General features: G+C 43.8%; 1 protein-coding gene across 2 annotated transcripts in view; it reads right to left on the bottom strand.

Annotated features, from left to right (window-relative positions):
- Window positions 1-2,605: 2,605 nt before the first annotated feature.
- Window positions 2,606-21,966, bottom strand: part of LOC141131807 (acyl-coenzyme A amino acid N-acyltransferase 1-like) — a 28,032-nt gene continuing 8,671 nt past the window's right edge. The window contains exons 1-4 of one of the 2 annotated variants that reach the window (XM_073619524.1): window positions 14,427-14,558; window positions 13,916-14,388; window positions 9,076-9,278; window positions 2,606-4,493 (exon numbers count right to left, since the gene is read on the bottom strand). In XM_073619524.1, coding sequence (XP_073475625.1) covers window positions 3,897-4,493; window positions 9,076-9,278; window positions 13,916-14,378 — 1,263 coding nt within the window. In that variant the 5' untranslated portion in view covers window positions 14,379-14,388; window positions 14,427-14,558 and the 3' untranslated portion in view covers window positions 2,606-3,896. Of the gene's footprint in view, window positions 4,494-9,075; window positions 9,279-13,915; window positions 14,389-14,426; window positions 14,559-21,966 lie in introns of those variants that run through there. The other variant, XM_073619514.1, reaches the window with a different exon arrangement.

Here is a 21,966-nt window from a genome sequence, read left to right on the forward strand (position 1 = left end):
TCTTAACCCTCTCTAGACCACTGAAAGTAAACGCATTCATATTAAATAAGGAAACATTTCTGAATCCTTTGGTAGGACTGCACTCATACGCCCCCTCCTCAGGCCATTAACTTGTCTAGGGTTATGATGCGTGTTTCTATATATGTTTTGCAATACCTATCTGTATTGATTCGTCTTTTTGTGTATACGGCTTTCTTTTTGTCGTGAACAAAGTTCCACGCCTACATCTTTTCTTTCTAATGACACACACCTACTCTTGATTTTAATTAATTTTGGTCATTGCAATACAGCCCACGAGTGGGCGGAGTTTGTAGTAGTATATATCAGTGGTCATCAACCATGTCCTCAGAGCCCACTAACAGGCCAGGTTTTATGTATTACCTTGGGGGAGATGCAGACTAGAATACTGCAATCACTGAGCAGCAAATGATATCACCTGTGATGTATTTCAGTTATCTTGCAAACCTGGCCTGTCAGTGGGCCCTGAGGACATGGTTAATGACCACTGATCTATATGGTCTGTATGTTTTTAGTGTGTATTTTGCTGTGCATAAGGCTACTCGCTGAAACATGTAAGCGTTTTAGCTACTCCTGTGCATGGAATAAAGATATTCATACGGCTGTTGCCAGCTACTACTTTTGCTTTATGCTGAATCCTGGTGTATTGAGGACACTATAAAGAGCCAGAGCACTTGTTTTGGATTCCATGTGCAATTCACTGATCTGTTCCCCGTTGTGAACGCTGCACTTGCATACCTCCCAAGTTTTTGAGATGGGAGCGAGGGACATCTATTAGCAAAAGTACATAGGCGTAGGACACACCCCTCCTGCCATGCCCCCTTAATAGGACAATTGTGCTAAAAAAAAAATTTAAAAATAAAAGATTAGTTAAAAAGTACCTTTTTTTTACCAATACTATTCCTTTATATTGTCTTTTGACATTTACAAATGCAGCAATTTAGAAATTGGATGAAAGGTTTAGCACTGGGAAACACTTTTTGAAAGCTAAATAAAGCATTTTATATACAACTATATTGATCAGATCAAAATGAGGGACAAATGAGGATGAAAGAGAGACCGAGGCAGTCCCTCGAAATCAGGGACAGTTGGGAGCTATGTGCACCTGTTCCCCATTTCCTTGCAGTATACTTAACCCTTTCATGACTAAGCCTATTTTTGAAATTTGGTGTTTACAAGTTAAAATCCGTATTTTTTGCTAGAAAATTAATTAGAGTACCCAAACATTATATATATTTTTTTAGCAGAGAATCTAGAGAATAAAATGGCGATTGTTGCAATATTTTTTATCACACGGTATTTGTGAGCGGTGTTTTAAACGCAAATTTTTGGAAAAGGACACTTTCATGAATTTTAAAAAATCCAAACAGTAAAGTTACCCCAATTTTTTTGTATAGATGATGAAAGATGATGATGATGATGAAAGATGATGTTACGCCGAGTAAATAGATACCAAACATGTCATCCCTTTACAATTGCACGCACTCGTGGAATGGCGACAAACTACGATACCTATGAATTTCCATAGGCGACGCTTTAAAATTTTTTTACGGTTACCAGGTTTGAGTTACAGAGGAGGTCTAGGGCTAGAATTATTGCTCTTGCTCTGACGATCGCGTACCTCACATGTGTGATTTGAACACCGTTTACATATGCGTGCGCGACTTCCATATGCATTTTCTTCGCTGCGCGAGCTCGCGGGGACAGGGGCACTTTAAAAAATTTTTTTTTTTTACTTTATAAATTGTGTTTTAAAAAAAAAATTTTTTTTTTTTTTACTTTTATTGCTGTCACAAGGAATGTAAACATCCCTTGTGACAGTAATAGGTGGTGACAGGTACTCTTTATGGAGGGATGGGGGGTCTAAAAGACCCCCCATCCCTCCTTTACACTTCAAAGTATTCAGATCGCCGAAAACGGCGATTCTGAATACTGTGTACTTTTTTAAATTCGGCGCCATTGGCAGCCGAGTAAACGGGAAGTGACGTCATGACGTCGCTTCCGCGTTTACAACGAGAAGGCTGGAACGAAGCCTCTCACAGCTTCGTTCCAGCCCGCCCCCAGCTGCCGAAGATACCCGATCGGACACGGGAGGCCCGGTAACAGCGGCGGGAGGGGGGGGGATGTCCCCTCCCGCTCCTCCGGTATAACAACCGAGCGGCTTTTAGCCGCATCGGTTGTTATACTCGGGTAGCCGATCGCCCGCTGGAAACAACGGTACCGGGATGATGCCTGCAGCTGCGGGCATCATCCCGGTATAACCCCGGAAAGCCGAGTACACATATCTGCATACGGTCGGCGGGAAGGGGTTAATGTCCTGCCTCCTGTAACTCAGACCCTGCTAGCAGTGTGAACAATGGCATGGCCCTCTCACTAGTCCCTGTGGCATGGCTGTGAACGCTCGCTGTAAAAAGGGAGGCTTCCTCAGTCTCTCCACAGAATGCCTCCAGTGATTCAGCGGTGGGAAGTAAATGGTGGGAGGGTGCTCTAGCTCCCCGTAGAGTTTACACATGGCTCAGGACTCATTTCCTGACCCCAAATGGCAGCAATGGGTGCATGTGCAGATGTAATACCTAGAAGTAATTGGTATTTTTAAATAACGTTTTTTATTAATCAAAAAGTCAGGTAAGTTGCAAAAACAATGACATCGTGTTGTACAAAATTTGCTATGCCAGCGACAAAACTGGCAAATAACCAGCATTAATAAACAGTTATTCAGATGTATAAAGCTTCGATTGGGTTCCATATATAGTGCAATAGTCAACATATAGATATAGACATGGACCCTGACATCATCTAATGAACAAAATAAGAGATAGAAACAGTAGAGAAGAGAAAGAAAGAGGGGGGAGGGGAGGGAGGGAGAAGGAGGGGGAGGCTCCATCAATGGCTCAAGGAGGATCTTCTCCTCTATGCCAGTCTTCCCAGACCTTATCATGTGTTTCCAATCTGTCTTGTAATCTAGCAGTCATTTTTTCCATTAGTTCTATATCCTTGATTCTGGTATATAGGTCTGTTTGAGTAGGCAGGTCCCGTCTCTTCCAGTAGAGGGCTATGAGACACCTCGCGGCTGTCAAGATGTGCCGAAGCAGTTTCTTGGAGTGCTTAGGTATCTGTAAACCAGATACCCCTAGGAGGAATAATTTAGGGGTTCTAGGGACCTGTACTCCCAGCAAGCGGGTTAGTAAAGATTGCGCCTCCGTCCAAAAAGGCCCTATCTTGGGGCAGGACCAGTAAATGTGATATAATGTTCCCCTATCTCCCTGACACCTCCAGCATCTATCCGAGCTAGAAGGGTAGATAGCTCGGAGAACATCCGGTGTCATATACCAAAAGAAAATGTTTTTATAGGCATTCTCCTTGTAGAGTGTACAGTAATTGGTATTTTCTTTGCTCCTGGTAGCCCAAAAGAGCAGTAAAGTAATGAAGAGAGGAGGAGGACAAGCGGTAGAGCTACCATAAAGTAAGCTTATTGCTTTGACCTGCATGGGCAAAGTACATATTCAATGAAGGAATTAACTGACTTTATTAAAAAAATCTTACACTCCTCTTTAAATCTTCTCCATCTGCTAAGGTACCTATGGGTATGAATTATTACACAAACCTGGCAATTTCAACACAACTGAATTAGCACATGGTTCCAGCAGTCATGCTGTCCCCTGCTCGAGCGTCAACTGGACAAGTAAGAAAATCATCATTCTGAAGGGTCAGATCATTCCTGAAATTAATAATCATAGGACTTTGTGTATGCATCTTTACACAGCTATACTGTATGTAAAAGTTACTACTAACTGACAACTATAAATTCACAAAAGACACATTTTGTTTTTTATTTTTCTTTAGTAGATTGGAAAAGTTTTTCAAAAACATACATTTTTTCATAACTTATTCCGCCGTGAGCATTGTATATTTTTACGTAGGAAGTCCAGTATCTCTTTCCAGCTGTGTTCCTGGGCTCTGCAGTGTGGGAGAAGCTCTCCTCCCCAAGTGAGTGGAAGCGGAAAGAATGGAGATTGGGACACAGGGCAAAAGGGGGAACCAGGGGGCTCTAGAAGATGGCCTGCTCCAGGGTAACTCTGTAAATACACGTCTTTCTTGTTGTATTTGTGTGCTCTGGCTAATGCTTCCTTGGCAAAAAATAAGCTGTCATAATTCTGGTCATTTTCACCCACAATGAAGAGAATAGGACCTCTGGCCTTCTCTACCGGAAAGATGGAATCCTGGTGTTCAGGCTTTCTTGGATCTGCCATTGCACGGGAAAGGTTGAGGGTCCCTCTGTCTGTGAAAATCAATCTTTCTGTTTGATAGGGAATTCCAGGAATGGAGAGATCACCATAGGTGAGAGTGTTGCCATTGACAGCATTGGTTCCATTGATACAGACAGTAGCAGCCACCTGGGGCAAATAAGTTCCCATTGCCAAGCCCATCTCAGCCCCTTTGCATATAGCGATTACTCCAACTCCTTCTCCAGAAACCTAAGGCAATAACAGGTACATGAAGAAATGCAAGACAATTAGAATATGACAGACTCCGTTTCACAAGTTTAAGTACTAAATAAAGAATTTTAAAAAGTTTAGGTAGCTAGCACTTTGGAGTCCTTGGTTCATCATTGCATAGAGACCAAATATGTTAAGCCTCAAAACTGCGTAATTCCGTAAAACGGCAAAAAAACGGTACCAAAAAATGAACATAGGTGATGTTCACAGCTCATCAGTTTAGAGTTAACAGCAAATGATGGCCCTAGAATTATCACTCTCGCCCCAGTATGCGTTCCTTCATTTTTGTAAGTGTGTACATCCAACCGTATGTGCAGGTACATGGGGGTGCAGGTTGGTAAATATTAAATGTGCAAAAGAGGTTGGAAGGGGATTATCACAGTGCTTACAGATAATAATAGAAACCGTACATACAGTGCTGTGAAAAAGTATTGGCCCCTTCCTGATTTTTTATTTTTTTGCATATTTCTCTCACTTAAATGATTCAGATCAAACAAATTTTAATATTACACAAAGATAACCTGAGTAAATCCAAGATGCAGTTTTTAAATTATTATTTAATTTAAGGTAAAAAAGCTGTTCAAACCTGCCTGGCCCTATGTGAAAAAGTAATTGCCCCCTCCCATGCTGAATCATGAATGAACTGTGATTAACCACAATTTTTTGGAAAGCCGAGTTGAATTTCACTTGCCACACCCAGGCCTGATTACTGCCAGACCTGTTGAAACAAGAAATCACATAAATAGAAGCTGTCTGACAAAGTGAAGCACACTAACAGATCACAAAAAGCCACACATCATGCCACTATCTAAAAAAATTCAAGAACAAATTAGAAACAAAGTAATGTACATGTATTGGTCTAGGAAGGGTGAACCACAGGAAGAGCCATTATTCACAAACTTGGAACAGTGGTGAACCTTCCCAGGAGTGCCTACAAAAATTACTTCAAGAGCATGATGATGACTCATCCAGGAGGTCATAAAAGAAACCAGAACAACATCTAAAGAACTGCAGGCCTCACTTGCCTCAGGTAAGGTCAGTGTTCATGATTCAACAATAAGAAAGTGACTGGGCAAAAATGGCATCCATGGGAGAGTTCCAAGGCCAAAGCCACTGCTGACCAAAAAGAACACAAAGGCTCATCTCACATTTGCCAAAACACATCTTGATTATCCCCAAGAGTTTTAGGCAAATATTCTGTGGACTGATGAGACAAAAATTTTACTTTTTGGAAGGTGTGCATCATGTTACATCTGGCATAAAGCTAATACAGCATCTCATAACAAGAACATCATACCAACAGTCAGACATGGTGGTGGTAGCATGATGGTCTGGGGTTGCTTTGCAGCTTCAGGACCTGGACAACTTACCATAATTGATGGAACCATGAATTCTGAGCTCTACCAGAAAATCCTAAAGGAGAAAGTCAGGCCATCAGTTCATGACCTCAAGCTCAAGTGCACTTGGGTTATGCAGCAGGACAATGATCTAAAACACAACAGCAAGTCCACCTCCAAATGGTTCAAAGTTCAAAATGTAGGTTTTGGAATGGCCTAGTCAAAGCCCGGACTTAAATCCAATTGAGATGCTGTATCATGACCTTACACAGGCCGTTCATGCTGGAAAACCCTCCAATGTGGCTGAATTAAAACAATTCTGCAGAGAAGAGTGGGCAAAAAATTACTCCACAGCAATGTGAAAGACTCATTGCCAGTTATCGCAAACCTTGATTGCAGTTGTTGCCACCAAGGGTGGCACGACCAGTTATTAGGTTTTGGGGGCACTTACTTTTTTCACATAAAGACAGCCAGCTTTGGACAGCTTTTTTGCCTTAATAAATTAAACCACCATTTAAAAACTGCACTTTGTATTTACTCAGGTTATCTTTGTGTAATAATAAAATTTGTTTGATGATCTTAGTCATTTAAGTGTGCAAAAAAAAAAAAAAAACCACAGAAAAGGGGGCAAATGCTTTTTCACAGCATTGTATATAAAAATATATAAATTTATTATGAACATGATTAAAAACCAAACAAACAATTCGTTGAGTTTTGTTGAACATCTCCATTATGATGGTCATATAAGAAGGGTTCCAGTTGAACAAAGATTAGATATCTGTATGATAGCCCGACATGTTTCGCCTTATGGCGTCATCAGGGATATACGAATCAACCAATGAATATGAGAAACACCTCAAAGCCCCCTGGAAGGTCACCACCGGAGGAAGGACTACCGAGAGGAGGAGGCACTGCGCAGCCACAGAGAACACACAAGGAGCAGGTTAAAAGAAAATGTATTCAGAGCATATATAGAAGGGTACTTGTATGTAGAACTACATGTGTCCAGTGGAGATGAATTAAATAATGCTGGCAAGCAAACAGATATTGTCAACAAGTCGCCCTCATGATTCGTATATATCACCTGATGAAGCTATAAGACGAAACATGTCGGGATATCATACGAATATTTAATCTTTGTTCAACTGGAACCCTTCTTATATGACCACCATAATGGAGATGTTAAACAAAACTCAACAAATTGTTATGTTCATAATAAAATGTATATATTTGTATATATGGATGGTTTCCATTATTATCTGTAAGCACCGTGATAATCCCATTCCAACCTCTTTTGCACATTTGACTTCTTGGGAAGAGGTGCTAGATACCAGGTGTCTACCTTAGTCGGATATAATTTTACAAACGTTGTTAAATATTGTTTTGGGTGTTTTTGAATATACAGTATTTTATTAAAATTTCATTTTTTTCACTTTTTTTTAACGTAATGCTATCACAAGGAGGCTGATAAGCCCCTGTGTTATAACATAGTGCAGATGACAGGTTACTTTTAGGGAGACATCAGGGGTATATTAGACCCCTAATGCCACTTCTGCAACCTGTTGAAGCTGACCAAGTACAGACTGTGCTTGATCAGCCTCTTTCTTCGTTCCTGTCCAGCCAGGGTTTGACAGCCTTTAACCAGGAAGTGCTCATAGCTGGGTGCATCTGCGTTCACACTAACCAGGGAAGATCAGTAACAATATAATAAAAACAAAATGGATGAAAATAAAAGAACATTTTCAGGCATGCTATATTTTTACATACACTATATTGTCAAAATTATTGGGACACCTGCCTTTACACACACATGAACTTTAATGGTATCCCAGGCTTAGTCTGTAGGGTTCAATATTACGTTTGCCCACCTTTTGTAGCTATAACAGCTTCAACTCTTTTGGGAAGGCTGTCCACAAGGTTTAGGATTATGTCTATGGGAATGTTTGACCATTCTTACAGAAGCGCATTTGTGAGGTCAGGCTCTAATTTATCCCAAAGGTGTTCTATCGGGCTGAGGTCAGGACTCTGTGCAGGCCAGTCAAGTTCCTCCACCCCAAACTCACTCATCCATGTCTTTATGGACCTTGCTTTGTGCACTGGTGCACAGTCATGTTGGAACAGGAAGGAGCCATCCCTAAACTGATCCCACAATGTTGGGAGTATGAAATTATCCAAAATGTCTTGGTATGCTGACGCCTTAAGTGTTCCCTTCATTGGAACTAAGGGGCCAAGCCCAAATCCTGAAAAACAACCCCACACCATAATCCCCCCCTCCACCAAATGATTTGGACCAGTGCACAAAGCAAGGTCCATAAAGACATGGGTGAGTGAGTTTGGGGTGGAGGAACTCGACTGACCTCAACGCAATAGAACACCTTTGGGATGAATTAGAGCGGAGACTGTGAGCCAGGCCTTCTCGTCCACATCAGTGCCTGACCTTACAAATGCACTTCTAAAAGAATGGTCAAACATTCCCATAGACACACTCCTACACCTTGTAGACAGCCTTCCTAGAAGAGTTGAAGCTGTTATAGCTGCAAAGGGTGGGCCAACCCAATAATGAACCCTACAGGCTAAGACTGGGATGCTTATTAAAGTTCATGTGCGCGTAAAGTCAGGTGTCCCAATACTTTTGACAATATAGTGTAGTTAAACTGGTCCAGCTTGGCCCAATGTAACTATGCATATGCGCCAGTGATCTCTACTTGCTTCTGGGTCCCCTGCTGAGTTGCTGGTGTGATGAACACAGGAGGTCCACTGCTTAGTAAGGCTGGGTTTATACTGTATATCTGTGGTGTGGTTTACAATTCGGTGTCCTGTATGTTTCTGTTCACCGGTTCAGGTGCAAATTTTTCCCTGAATTTGCTCCTGAACCGGACCCAAAAAGGCACAGGACCCTTTTCAAAACCGCACCGCAGCCACCCCAGATATGTGTGAACCGGCTCCATTGAAAGCCGGTCGCACTCACATGTTATGCAAATTGGATGCAGTTAAAAATGCATTCAATTGGCTTATATGTGAACCCAGCCTAGGGGTGCCATTCAGAGAATGATTTGCAATTTCTCAATGCATGCAAAAGTGTTTTGATTGGACAAGATAGAGCACATATAAGCTCCTCTTAGTCAAAGAATGCAAATTATTAGCACTGTCCAAATTTGAGACATTTGGGAATTATGAATTTCTCATCAAACATCAAGTATGTAGATCTCAGCTCTAAAACTTACTTTTGGGTGGTTACACAGAAATTGCGCTGCCTCCTCAAAGTATTTCAAATCAACGTCTCCTAGAAAGTTTGGTAGATCTTCATAGGCAAAATAGGCCAAGGCAAGGGAAGCAAACCCATGGCTTGCCAGGAGGCCGCTTCTAAACTCCAGGAGACCTCCAACACCGCCAAACATGTCAATGACTCCGGGGAAAGGGCCTTCTCCTGTAAAACAAGGGGACATGTCTTCATACTCTCTGTCAGATGTTCACCCCTCTCTTTGTTCTGGTGACCATTGTCATTGCCTGATGGGTTTTACTTCCTTTTTTGTTCCCTGCAAAGCAAAAGCATAATGTGCTAGTATGCATTGCATACTAGCACATTATGTGACACTTACCTGCAAACGAAGCCCGCTCTGTCCCCGCTGGAGGCCAATTCTATGTTCGCCCCTCTTCCTTCCGGGGCCACGGACTCCGGCTCTGTGACTGGCTGGAGTCACGCGACGTCACCCCCGCGGATGCATGTGGGAGCCACCAGTCATGGCACTCGCTAGTGAAGAAGGGCCCATTTCTTCACAGCGCATGCGGTGATGACATCATCGGCACAGTACAAAGTAAATATCTCCTAAACGGCGCATGTTTAGGAGATATATACAGTACCTATAGGTAAGTCTTATTATAGGTTTACCTATAGGTACAACTTGAAAATGGAAGTTTACAACCTCTTTAAGTAGGTGAGGGGAAATCCCCAAAAATTTGAGGTGTCACCAGAAGAAGAGATGGAATCTTCCAATGGGGACACTAATTGGAATATTCCCATCATTTTGGGAGATTTCCTCTAACTTCCTTTTATGTACAGTATTTGGGTCAGGACATGAAGTGGAACATAGTCACACCTCCAGATATTTATTATCTCTCACAGAGATCACAGTACTGGCCCTGATAATGCCTTTATCTTCATTTTTTCTCCAGAAGAATGGTGCCATTTTTGTTCAGGCATCGTCCAAGGTCATTCTATTCCCTACTAGAGACATGTAAACCTTGGTGCCTGTGCGGGTCTCAGCTGTTTTAAAAAATGTCTCATACAGATCAAATGTTTTTCTCCTGCCACTATGGAACTACAAATCTGAGCTCCCTTCAAATGCTTTTCTCCTGCCTTTGTAGAATTACACTTCTGAGCACACAACATATGCTTTTCTTTTCCCTTTGTAGTGCTACCCCCGCAGGGGCCGCTGATAATAGCTGGTTCATCTCTGATAGTACAGAGGATGCCCACCACCACAAACACCAGTCCATACACTTTGCTCCAATAACTTAATCTAGGGGATGTCTAATTGATTGAAATGTATTGGTTGAAGAACTTTAAACAGGAGAGGAGTTGGGCTACTCCAAAAATGATTAGCAACAGCAATGAGAGAACGATCTTCTCTCTAGTCTCTCTCTAGAGGTAATTGGGGACATAGAACAGTCTAAAGCCCCATACACACGATCAGAAATTCCACCAGCAAAGGTCGAAAGGGAGCTTTTGGTCAGAAATTCCGACCGTGTGTATGCTCCATCGTACTTTTGCTGGCGGAATTCCAGCCAGCAAAAGATTGAGAGCAGTTTCTCTATTTTCCTGTTCCTATCAGAAATTCCGTTAGTCTGTATGCAATTTCGACGCGCAAAAAAACGACAAATGCTCAGGAAACAATTCGACGCATGCTCGGAAGCATTGAACTTAATTTTCTCGGCTCGTCGTAGTGTTGTACGTCATTCTTGACGGTCGAAAGTTCAGAGAACTTTTGTGTGACCGTGTGTATGCACGGCAAGCTTGAGCGGAATTCCGTTGGAAAAACCATCCAAGTCTTTTCTGACGGAAATTCCAATCGTGTGTACAGGGCATTAGGCCTCACAGCTGTAGACCATAAGGCCACTTAGTTGGCATCTGGTTATCTTGCCCCACTGAACAACTGTTGGTACCTAATGCAAATCCCAGGACACTGTACAGTAACAGGGGTACTCTCCTCTAAACTCACACTCCAGGATTCTGCTGAGGACAGTGGAATGGCCAGTTCTCTGAAACCCTATGAAAGTCCACAGCTACCAATGACACTTACATACCCAAGAGCACACAGCCATCGGGAATCTTTACTTACAAGTGCCCAGGACAGCTGCACATTTTCAAGCTTCCTCTGGACATGGTCCATTGAGGGAGACAATCCTTCTCCTGACTAGATCCCTTTTTGGTGAAGTCCTAAAGCCAGCTGTTTAGGAGATCCATCCAGGCTCTCATCCCTGACAGCTCTTAAGGCTCAAGAACAGCTACACAGTCCATTGACTGCCTCAGGGCAGGAGCCCCCGAGGCTCTGGAACCCTCCTTTGGAGGAGGAACAATCTCTCCAGGGCTTCAGACTATTTATCACCTCCCCAGCCACCTGCTGGACACTCCTCTCCAGGCTGGTCATTTGAATCTCCCTTCCTATTTCCTGGAAGCTTCTTCCAGTGGCAGGGGGGAAGTAATTAAACGCCCAGCCCGTGAAACCCTGAACAGACCAGAGCAAGCAATCATAGCTCCCTTGACTACACAAGAAGCCAAAAATTTAATTTGGCTAGCATTCTACACTACGAGGGTGCTACACCAATTCTGAGCACGCTACAATTTCACTGGTATTGGCATAGGTAGGTAACGATGTCATTAGTGGCAAATAACCACCCATGCCATTAGAATCTACTGGGTACTGAGGTGCCTGTCAGAACTGGGTACCAGTGCATTAGTAAGGGTACATGTATTTTTGGTGAACCTTTTTCAATGGGCACAGTAGTGATGTAGGGGCCAATGGAAGGAACTACAATGTGCAGTGGTTGACAAGGCACCAGACACTCCTAGAAGAATAACAGATGTTAAAGATTCTTCAGCCAGCCTAGCTCTTTAACAGCGTGAAGATCAGTGGCATAGGTAGCGGGACAGGTAAGTATAAATTCCTTTCTTATTAAGCAGGACGTTTTTGTAAAATAACAGAATTTGCTCTAGTTAATTACTACTATGCTTGCCTGTACGAGGAAGAGTACTAAGAAATCCCATACCTCCCCCATGTGGCCAATTCTGAGTAGGACCATTACTAGTCTCTGGACACACTTGCGACATGTCATCGACATTTGCACACAGATTTCCAATGCAGGATACAGTGCCTTAACCCTTTTAAAGAGCACAAAGTGGATACAAATTAAAAGTTACATACAAATTTTGTAGTGACCACCAGAAATATGAAAGTAAGGGTATGACATATGCATAAAACAGAATTACAGCCAAAAATAATAAGATAAAAATAAATAAACCTATTAAAGGATAAAATAGGAAAACCAACTTTAGCTGCAATATTCACCTCCAGTCCAGAGATTTTTCCACAGTTTTTTCTGCAATCTGATGGCCAGCATCATTCAACCCACTTCCTCTTAACAAAAGTCATCCTTTACCCATCCCAGCATATTACTGAGTTATAGTAAAAGTAAAAGCAGCATAGTGATGAGCTCATCTCTCTGTCATTCTTTTCTTTCCTTCAGAGGCAGCTCATTAGGCAGTTGCCTAAGGCCTCACACTCACAGGGGCCTTGCGGTCGCCTAATTTGCTTGATGCATTACCCCAGTTTTGAGGGACAGAGGGACCTTAAAGCTGCTGCTGCCCGTTTACCCTAGTGTATTCACTCTGCAGTCTCTGGTGTAAAGGGGGACACTGATGTAAGTGGGAATGTTGTGGATTTTGATGTAAAGGAAAACTCTGGTGTAAGAGGTTCTCTGGTCACCAGAGAGCCCCCCCCCCCCCCCCCCATCAGAGTTAGCAGAGTTACAATGGAAGGGGAACTCTGCAGACTCTGAGGTAAGAAGGAACTCTGGAAACTCTGATGTAAGGGGGGCTCTGTTGGCCAGAGAACCTCTTACACCAGAGTTCCCCTTTACACCAGAGTCCACAACATTTCCTTTTACATCAGGGTTCGCAGAGTTCCCCTTTACATCAAGGTCCACAGAGTTACCCTTTACATCAGGGTCTGCAGAGTTCCTGCTTGCACTGTAAGGCAAACCGTGCAAATACTGATGTACTGTAAAGGGGGCTCTGGGAATACTGGGGGATTCTAATGTAAGGGCAGGAAGGGGGCCGGCTGCAGAACATGCAAACAGGTCCCGTTGTGGGACCATAATAAAGGGCCCCGCAATGGGAGTAAAGGCCCGGGCTTGGGTTGGGGGGCCCTTCATGGTTTATTGCATCGGGGGGCCCTGAAGGTTCTAGTTACGCCTCAGCAGTGTGACTGTATTTTAGAGGTGACAGCACACCTTAACGCTGCTGTTCACAGGCAGCGTTGAAAGCCCTGTCACACTCACCTCCCACATAACCTAAGACTTCTGGAGCTTATTTTTCCCATTATGGGTGTGAGCAGGGCCTCATGTCTAAGTTTTGCCTAAGGCCTCACAAAGCCTAGAACTGGTCGCCCTCCAGCTGTTGCTAAACTACAAGTCCCATGAGGCATTGCAAGGCTGACAGTTAAAAGCATGACTCCCAAAGGCAGAGGCATGACGGGACTTGTAGTTTCGTAACAGCTGGAGGGCCACCAGTTTGAGACCCCTGGCCTAGAGGCTATAGGTGTTAGATTGATCATGCATGGGCAAACCACCCACCAGAAGATCATTTCTTGAGCAATGTTTGATTAATGATATGTATATTCTCCACATTTGTTTGCTAAAATATTGACCAAGTAGGTATGTCTATACAGTAGGTAGACCACCATACTGACCGGAAGCAAACTAACACCAATCAATCAGCAAAATCCTACATTCCTAGGAATGTTCATGTTTTAGTCTTAGAAACAGTTGATATCAGACTTTGCTTACCTTGTGGAAGGAAGAGAGCTCCCCGGATTCGTCCTTCTCTGATCTGCACTCTCTCAACACGAGGACTGGAGTACCATCTTTCTACAATTTTACTGGCAATTGGAGGGTCTTCTGGTGATGAACTGATTTCTATCCGACAGTAGAGCTCCACGTGAACGTAGAAAGGACTTCCCTTTATATTACGTTTTACTAACCTAAGAAATGGAGTAACTGGCTTCAGAGCCCAGAAGAGTCCCATTGGATGAACTCCATGGAAGTCTCCACCAGTGGCCGGTGTACACTCTAGATCCACATTTCCGTCATCATCAGTTCTATAGAAGGCTCGGGAGTGAAAGATTTCCCCCTTCTCATCTTCCAACCATGCTCTTAGTGTGATTAGCTCTTGTGGTGGGAGGCCCCAAGCTTGAATCTTTATCGACTCATCCACAAGTGCCACCTCTGGTGTGACTGTGAGACCAATCATGGCTGAAGGTCTGTAAAAGAATAAAACATTATGAAAAGGCGGTCTCACCTAGTGAAGAAGGCTCTGGGTTACTGAATACAGTATGAAGTACAATGATAGTTTGCAATCTCTGATGTAATTGCTCCCACCAGCAGCTAAGAAGAGGAATTTTAACGAAGCAAGTTGACCAACAATTGTTAAAGCGGAGTTCTGGCCTGGAGAAAAAAAAAAAAAAATAAGTCAACAGCTACAAATACTGTACCTGCAGACTTTTAATATAAGGACATTTACCTATGCAGGGAGCCCGCAATGTCGGCACCCCAAGCTGAACCATCTATCGGGTTTGGGTGCAGGCGCCGGCAATGCAAGTAAGGGAAACTGGCAGTGAAGCTTTCAGGCTTTACAGCTGGTTTCCTACTGCGCATGCACGACTTGCGCCGCTGTTTCTGAAAGGTCCCGTCGTCTTCTGGAACACACACAGGTCCCAGAAGGCAACAGGTGGGAAGGAGGGAGGCTGGAGAAAACCGCAGAAGTGACATACCTCGCCGCGGTGACATGGGGCGGAAGTCTAAAAGAACACATGCCAAAAAAGTACAAAAAAGAAAAAAAATATCCAAAAACTAGGAGGGTGCGTGTCCTTTTGTTTGAGACCGAGTTCTCTTTTTGCCTGGAACTCCACTTTAAGAAAGCAGTAATGGGTGAAGTTCAAAATATCAGTTATATCTCTAAAGCCTTGTACACACAATCAGATTGTTGGCTAACAGAGCGTCAGACTTTTGTCAAAAGGGGGTGTGCCTGGATCTTGTCTTGCATACTAACGGCACACAATTGTCGGCCAACAAACACGAACGTAGTGACGTACTACGTGGAATTTCAGCTCTTGAGCGCCACCCTTTGGGCACCTTCTGCTAATGTCGTGTTTGGTGAGCATTTATTCCGAGCATGCGTGTTTGTTCTTTGGACTTTTGTGTGACGGACTTGTGTACAGACGATACGAAAATCTGACAACAGACCGTTGTCCCTGCTGAAAATTTACTAGCCTGCCATCCAACATTTGTTGGCCGAAAGTTGGACAACAATTGTATGAAGGAGCGTACTAACGGTCGGAATTTAGGCCAACAGTCTGTCATCACACAATCCCCTGCCAACAATCGTATCGTGTGTACGAGGCTTAACAGTATCCTTGTGTGGAGAAACAGCACCTTGAAGGATCATCTGTGCTGTGTAATGACAGGGTTAATTTCAAGTAACTCACCTAATTTCTTTTAATATCCTAGTATCTAGTATTACCTTAGCAGCCAAAAGAAAAAATGAATTCCAGCCAATAAGACAAAGAAGTAATGAAGGAAATTAAAGGCAATAAAGTAAATTTTTATACAGAGTTTTTACAGCTGCTGCCTAGAGATTGCTAGAGAGCTGTGACAGAGATTTTTTTAAAATTTATTCCAGTGTGTATATATATATTATATATATATATAATTTTTTTTTTTTTGACTGCTGACTTTGGGGCCCATTGGGGCAATTAGCCCTCACTACCCTTTCTAACATATCCACTTAAAAATAGAAGAATCCAACAGACTTTAAAGGCACCAAAACAACCAATTAAAATATAACATCACTTTATTGATACATAAATGTAATTAATTAAAATAACCACATAATTAAAAGTCAAAAGTCAATTTAAAAGTATAAAGCATATTCCTCTATAGCCTATTTTAAATTTAACTCATCCAAAAGGGGTATGTCACACTCCCAGCCACAGATATTGTGCAAACATATATAATCACCGGCCACTTTTTTAGGTACACCTATTCAATTGCTTGGTAACACAAATTGCTAATCAGCCAATCACATGACAGCAACTCAGTGCATTTAGGCATCTAGACGTGGTGAAGGCGACTTGCTGAATTTAAAACCGAGCATCAGATTGGGGGAAGAAAGGGGATTTAAATGACTTTGAACGTTGCATGTATTTCAAAAACTGCTGATCTACTAAGATTTTCACACACAACCATCTCTCGGGTTTACAGAGAATGAACTGAAAAAGAGAAAATATCCAGTGAGCGGCAGTTGTGTGGAGAAAAATGCCTTGTTGATGTCAGAGGTCAATGGAGAATGGGCAGACTGGTTCCAGATGATAGAAAGACAACAATAACTCAAAAAACCCCTCGTTACATCCAAGGTATGCAGTAAGGTTTGCAACGGATCGTCACCGATCCGTGATCTGAATGGTTCAGCCTGTTCAGATCGACACACATGCGCTCCGCGGAGCGTGCCGCTGCCTCGGCCTTAGGAAAGGCCACAGCTTCGGCCTAGCTCTGGAGCGGCAGCCATCTTGGTACACCCGGCAGCCGTTTACCACGTGATCGCTCCGTCAAATGACAGAGCGATCACTTGTAAACAATCCGGCGTCATGTCATGACGCCTGTTCCTCTCTCCCCTCTATGTACTGATCTGTACAGTGGAGGGGAGAGATCGGATGGCAGCAGTGCCAATACCCTGCCAATACTCTGCCAATACAATGCCAATACTCTGCCAATACCCTGCAATACTCTGCCAATACCCTGCTAATATATTATTACAGTGGGGGAGATTGTGGATATTATTACAGAGGGGGAGATTTTTTTTTTGTTGATCCGAAAATGATCCGAACCGTGACTCCTGAGCCGAGGAACGATCCGAACCGTGAGTTTTTTGATCCATTGCACCCCTAGTATGCAGAATACCATCTCTGAACACACAACACATCGAACCTTGAAGCAGATGAGCTACAGCAGCAGAAAACCACACCGGGTGCCATTTCTGTCAGCTAAGAACCAGTAGCGGCTGGTGGTAAATTTTATTGTGGGTGCGGCAAATTGTGCACCCACAGCCCCCCCAACCCCCCAGGACGGTCAGTCGGGTAACCCGCACCACTCCCCCGGTCAGGTCGTCGGGTCATCAGGAGCGCTGGAGCACTTACCCCATCTATGGTGGCGACGGGCGGCGGCTTCTCCTTCCCCTGCTCTCCTCGCATCATGGCTTCTTCCTTCTACTCCCTCCACCTCGGCAGCCAATCGGAGCGCTTCTCCTTTCGGGCCAATCGGGAAACAGGTCTCAGACTCGCTTCCAAAACGGCCGGGAGGATAAGGAGTGTGAAAATAGGGAATATTCATTCGCTATTGTCACACAACTGGGTGGGTTCGGAGCGCATTGCTCTTCGCTCGAGCCCACCCTTTTTTGAAGACTATTAGAGCCTCTGGCTCTAATCATGTGCCTCAAAAAAACACCCACCCATTGGAATCTATGCATCTGGTGCCCTGTATGTAGATCAGGGGGCCGGTCGCATGGACGGGGGGGCTGCCACTGCTAAGAACAGGAAACTGAGGCTACAAATCGCACAGGCTCATCAAAATTGGACAATAGAAGATTAGAAAACGTCTGGTCTGAGGAGTCTGGTTTTCAGCTGTGACATTCAGATGGTCGGGTCAGAATTTGGTGTAAACAACATGAAATCATTAGTCCATCCTGCCTTGTATCATCGGTTCAGGCTGGTGGTGGTGTAATGGTGGGGGGGGATATTTTCTTGGCACACTTTGGGCCCCTCAGTACCATTTGATCATCATTTAGTCACCACGGCCTACCTACCTACCTGAGTATTGTTGCTGACCATGTCCATCCCTTTATGACTACAGTGTCCCCATCTTCTGATGGCTCCTTCCAGCAGGATAATGCACCATGTCACAAAGCTCCAATCATCTCACCACTGGACAATGAGGTCCCTGTACTCCAATGGTCTCCACACTCACCACATATCATCCAATAGAGCAATGGTCATCAACTCCTGTCCTCAGGGCCCACTAACAGGCCAGGTTTGCAAGATAACTGAAATACATCACAGGTGATATCATTTGCTGCTCAGTGATTGCAGTATTCTAGTCTGCATCTCCCCCAAGGTAATACATAAAACCTGGCCTGTTAGTGGGCCCTGAGGACAGGGTTGATGACCACAGTAATAGAGCACCTTTGGGATGTGGTGGAATGAGAGATTCCCATCATGGATGTGCAGCCGACAAATCTGCAGCAACTACGTGATGTTATCATGTCACTATGGAGCAAAATCTCTGAGGAATTTTTCCAACACCTTTTTGAGTCTATGCCATGAAGAATGAAGGCTAAAGGGGGTCCAACCTGGGACTAGCAATGTGTACCTAATAAAGTGGCCGGTCAGTATATATATGAAATAGCCAACAGCAATAAATATGGTAGTTCAGCTGTGGGTGGGACCATTCCCAAACTCTACATGTTGCTCGGAATCAGATCTCTTGCTGGAGTTGGACTTCAAACTTCATTTCGTGGAAATGTTTAACAAGACAAATATGTGGGCTGCCATCTTCTGTAAATAATATGTATCCAGCTGTCATACTGGTGCTCAGGCTTCAACACCCTCCTTGACCCAGCACACGTGTATATCTTATTCACTGCATCCTTGTTCAGGATACGTAACTGAGAAGGCGACTAAGCCCCCCCCCGTTCACGCTAAATCCGACTCTGAAACTGTGTGACTTCACTTGAAATCGCATGATTTCAAAGCCGCCCGTTGAGCTTCTTTTACAAATCGGTGCGGCACCGCAAAGTTGGCGTCGCACCAATTTGAACATTTCCATCGCCGACAATAGGGTGCGACTTGTCATGCGATTTGGAACTGTCAAATCACATAAGTCGCACCGGTGTGAACGGGGGGATAACAAAGCCTTTAAGATAACCAGGCAATTAGCATTTTCAGAAGGGCAGGTCAGCAATGGTAGCCCCTGTATTTTTCTCAGCATAGATTTCCTTTGATGCGTCTGTGCTGCTATTTAAGAAAACGAAATAAATAACGTTGCACCGATACCGGTATCGGTGCCGATCCTAGGCATTAGCGCGAGTACTTGTACTCATGCAAATGCTCCGATGCTAAAACCGATGCCTTGAGTCCCGGTTCACACTTTTGCGGTGGGGGAAAGCGCATGTGATTCAGACAGGAACCTCACCGCATCCCTGTTCAAATCACATGCGATTCTTTGCTGTGGGATTTGAGCCATTCATTTTGTATGGCTCAAATTTCACCGCTCCCGCACGAAAGGTGAAGACACCTTTTTTCGCACTGGGATCAGATCGCATCGGTGATCGCATCTGATTCAGCCAATTGCACTGCATTTTGGGGTGTTAACTTAAAGCAGGGGTCTCAAACTGGTGGCCCTCCGGCTGTTGCGAAACTACAAGTCCCATCATGCCTTTGCCTGTGGTAATCATGCTTGTAACTGTCAGCCATGCAATGCCTCATGGGACTTGTAGTTTCGCAAACAGCTGGAGGGCCCCCAGATTGAGACCCCTGATGGGTTGTAAACCTTCAGGTTTTTTCACCTTAATGCATCCTATCGGAGCCACTCTGTGCAAATCGAGCTGCACAGTGGAGGTAAGTATGACATGTTTGTTATTTTAAAAAAAATTAAAAAATGAACCTTTACAACCCCTTTAAAGCCTTTGTTACCCCATTTCATTTCATATTCCTGATATGTGCCTGCTGTACCATGTAGTTGTATGAGAAAGTCTCCTGTTCTCTTCATATTGCTTCCTTTTTGTGAAATCCCTGGTGATCCTGCCAGTCCCCGTGCTTTCCTTTTTAAAAACTGACCACACTAGGCAGGAGAACACAGCGTTGTCAGTTCTCTAGCTATGCTGGGAACTCAGTGTACTCTCCTCCAATTATCAGACTTGTCCTGACATGACCCCCGCTGCACTGCCATTCACTGGGAAGCTCAGTGTGCTGCTGATTCTCCTCCCCCCCAGCTCTTAGGCTGCATTCACACTTCAGCGCTTTTAATCACAGGCAGATTTGGTGCGATTCTGCCCGCGATTTGAAAGCGCCGATGTGTGAGTGACAAATCGCGGGACTTGCATTTGAGACACCATTCATTTGAATGACGCCTAAAATCGCAGTGCAGGTCTGCCGCGATTGTCACATGATAAATCGTGCTGCAATCGTGGGAAGCATGCCGCCCTTCGGTGCTTCTCCCAGCTCGCTCCTGCGATCGCCGAACCGGAGAAGGAACTGACTAGCTCCGGATGTTGACCATAGAGATTTCCGGCGGGCCTGATGGTCCCCGGAGTCTCTATGATCGTTCTGCATTTGAAAAGAATGCTGCCGTCTCGGCTGGGAAGCCAGAATCATTTTTTTTTGTTTGTTTTTTCAGGCTTTCCAGCCTAGAGGCGAGATGTGGGGATTTATAGCCCCCAGATCTCACTGTAAAGAGGACCTGTCACGCACTATTCCTATTACAAGGGATGTTTGCATCCCTTGTAATAGGAATAAAAGTGATAAAAAAAAAAATTAAAAAGAAAGCATCAAACTGGAAAAATAAAAGTGAATTTAACAATAAAAAAAATGTAAAAATTTTAAAGCGCCCCTATCCCCGTGTGCTCGCTTGCAGAAGCGAACGCATACGCAAGTCGCGCCCACATATGTAAACGGCGTTCAAACTACACGTCAGGTATTGCCGCAAACGTTAGAGCGAGAGCAATAATTCTAGCACTAGACCTCCTCTGTAACTCAAAACATGTAACCTGTAAAAAAATTTAAAGCGTCGCCTATGGGGATTTTTAAGTACTAAAGTTTGGCGCCATTCCACGAGCGTGTCCAATTTTGAAGCATGACATGTTAGGTATCTATTTACTCGACATAACATCATCTTTCACATTATGCAACAATAATTGGGCTAACTTTACTTTTTTTTTTTTGTTTTTTTTAATGCATGAAACCGTTTTTTTTTTTTTTTTCCCAAAAAAAACACGTTTGAAAAATTGCTGCGCCAATCCCCTGCGAGATAAAAAGTTGCAACCGCCATTTTATTCTCTAAGGTCTCTGCTAAATAAAACATATATAATGTTTGAGGGTTCTGAGTAATTTTCTAGCAAAAAAAAAAGATTATTTTTACATGTAGGAGAGAAATGTCATAATTGACCTGGTAGGCAAGTGGTTAAACCGAATGGGTTGTTTTACAAGGTGATCGTTTACAATTAAGGATGAGCTCAGGCGTGTTTGCACATGCAGAGCTTGCCAGGAAGTCGGCACTGCACAGCGCTAATCGCAAGCAGTGAGACATTTCTTGATCTCCGCAGCCACGGATCGGGAAAATGTCTCACTGCCTGCGATTAGCGCTGTGCAGTGCCGACTTCCTGGCAGGCTCTGCACGTGCGGGTTGCGAACGCGCCTGAGCTCATCCTTATTTACAATCACTTTAACATAGCTGGGCGTTATGTGTAAGAAATAAATGCATCCAAAAAAGGTATCGTAATTGGTATCGGCGAGTACTGGAGAAAAAGTATTAAAAAACTGGTATCAGTGCAGCCCCTAAAAAATAAATCCACCCCTGCAAAGAAAGTATTAAATGCTTACCTGCCTGGGGGACAGGGAGGAAGATACTGTAATTGTAGTGTGTGTGTGTTCAGCCAAAGTTGCCACCTCATCCCTTTAAACCCGAACACCTTTGAATTACACAGGTTCTGAGGCTAATTAAATGCAGATAAGGCACCAAGTGAGTTTAATCAGCCACAGAACCTGTGTAATCAATATGTGTTCGAGTTTAAA

Source organism: Aquarana catesbeiana, linkage group LG01, assembly GCF_042186555.1.
Source record: "Aquarana catesbeiana isolate 2022-GZ linkage group LG01, ASM4218655v1, whole genome shotgun sequence".
Taxonomy (NCBI): Eukaryota; Metazoa; Chordata; class Amphibia; order Anura; family Ranidae; genus Aquarana; species Aquarana catesbeiana.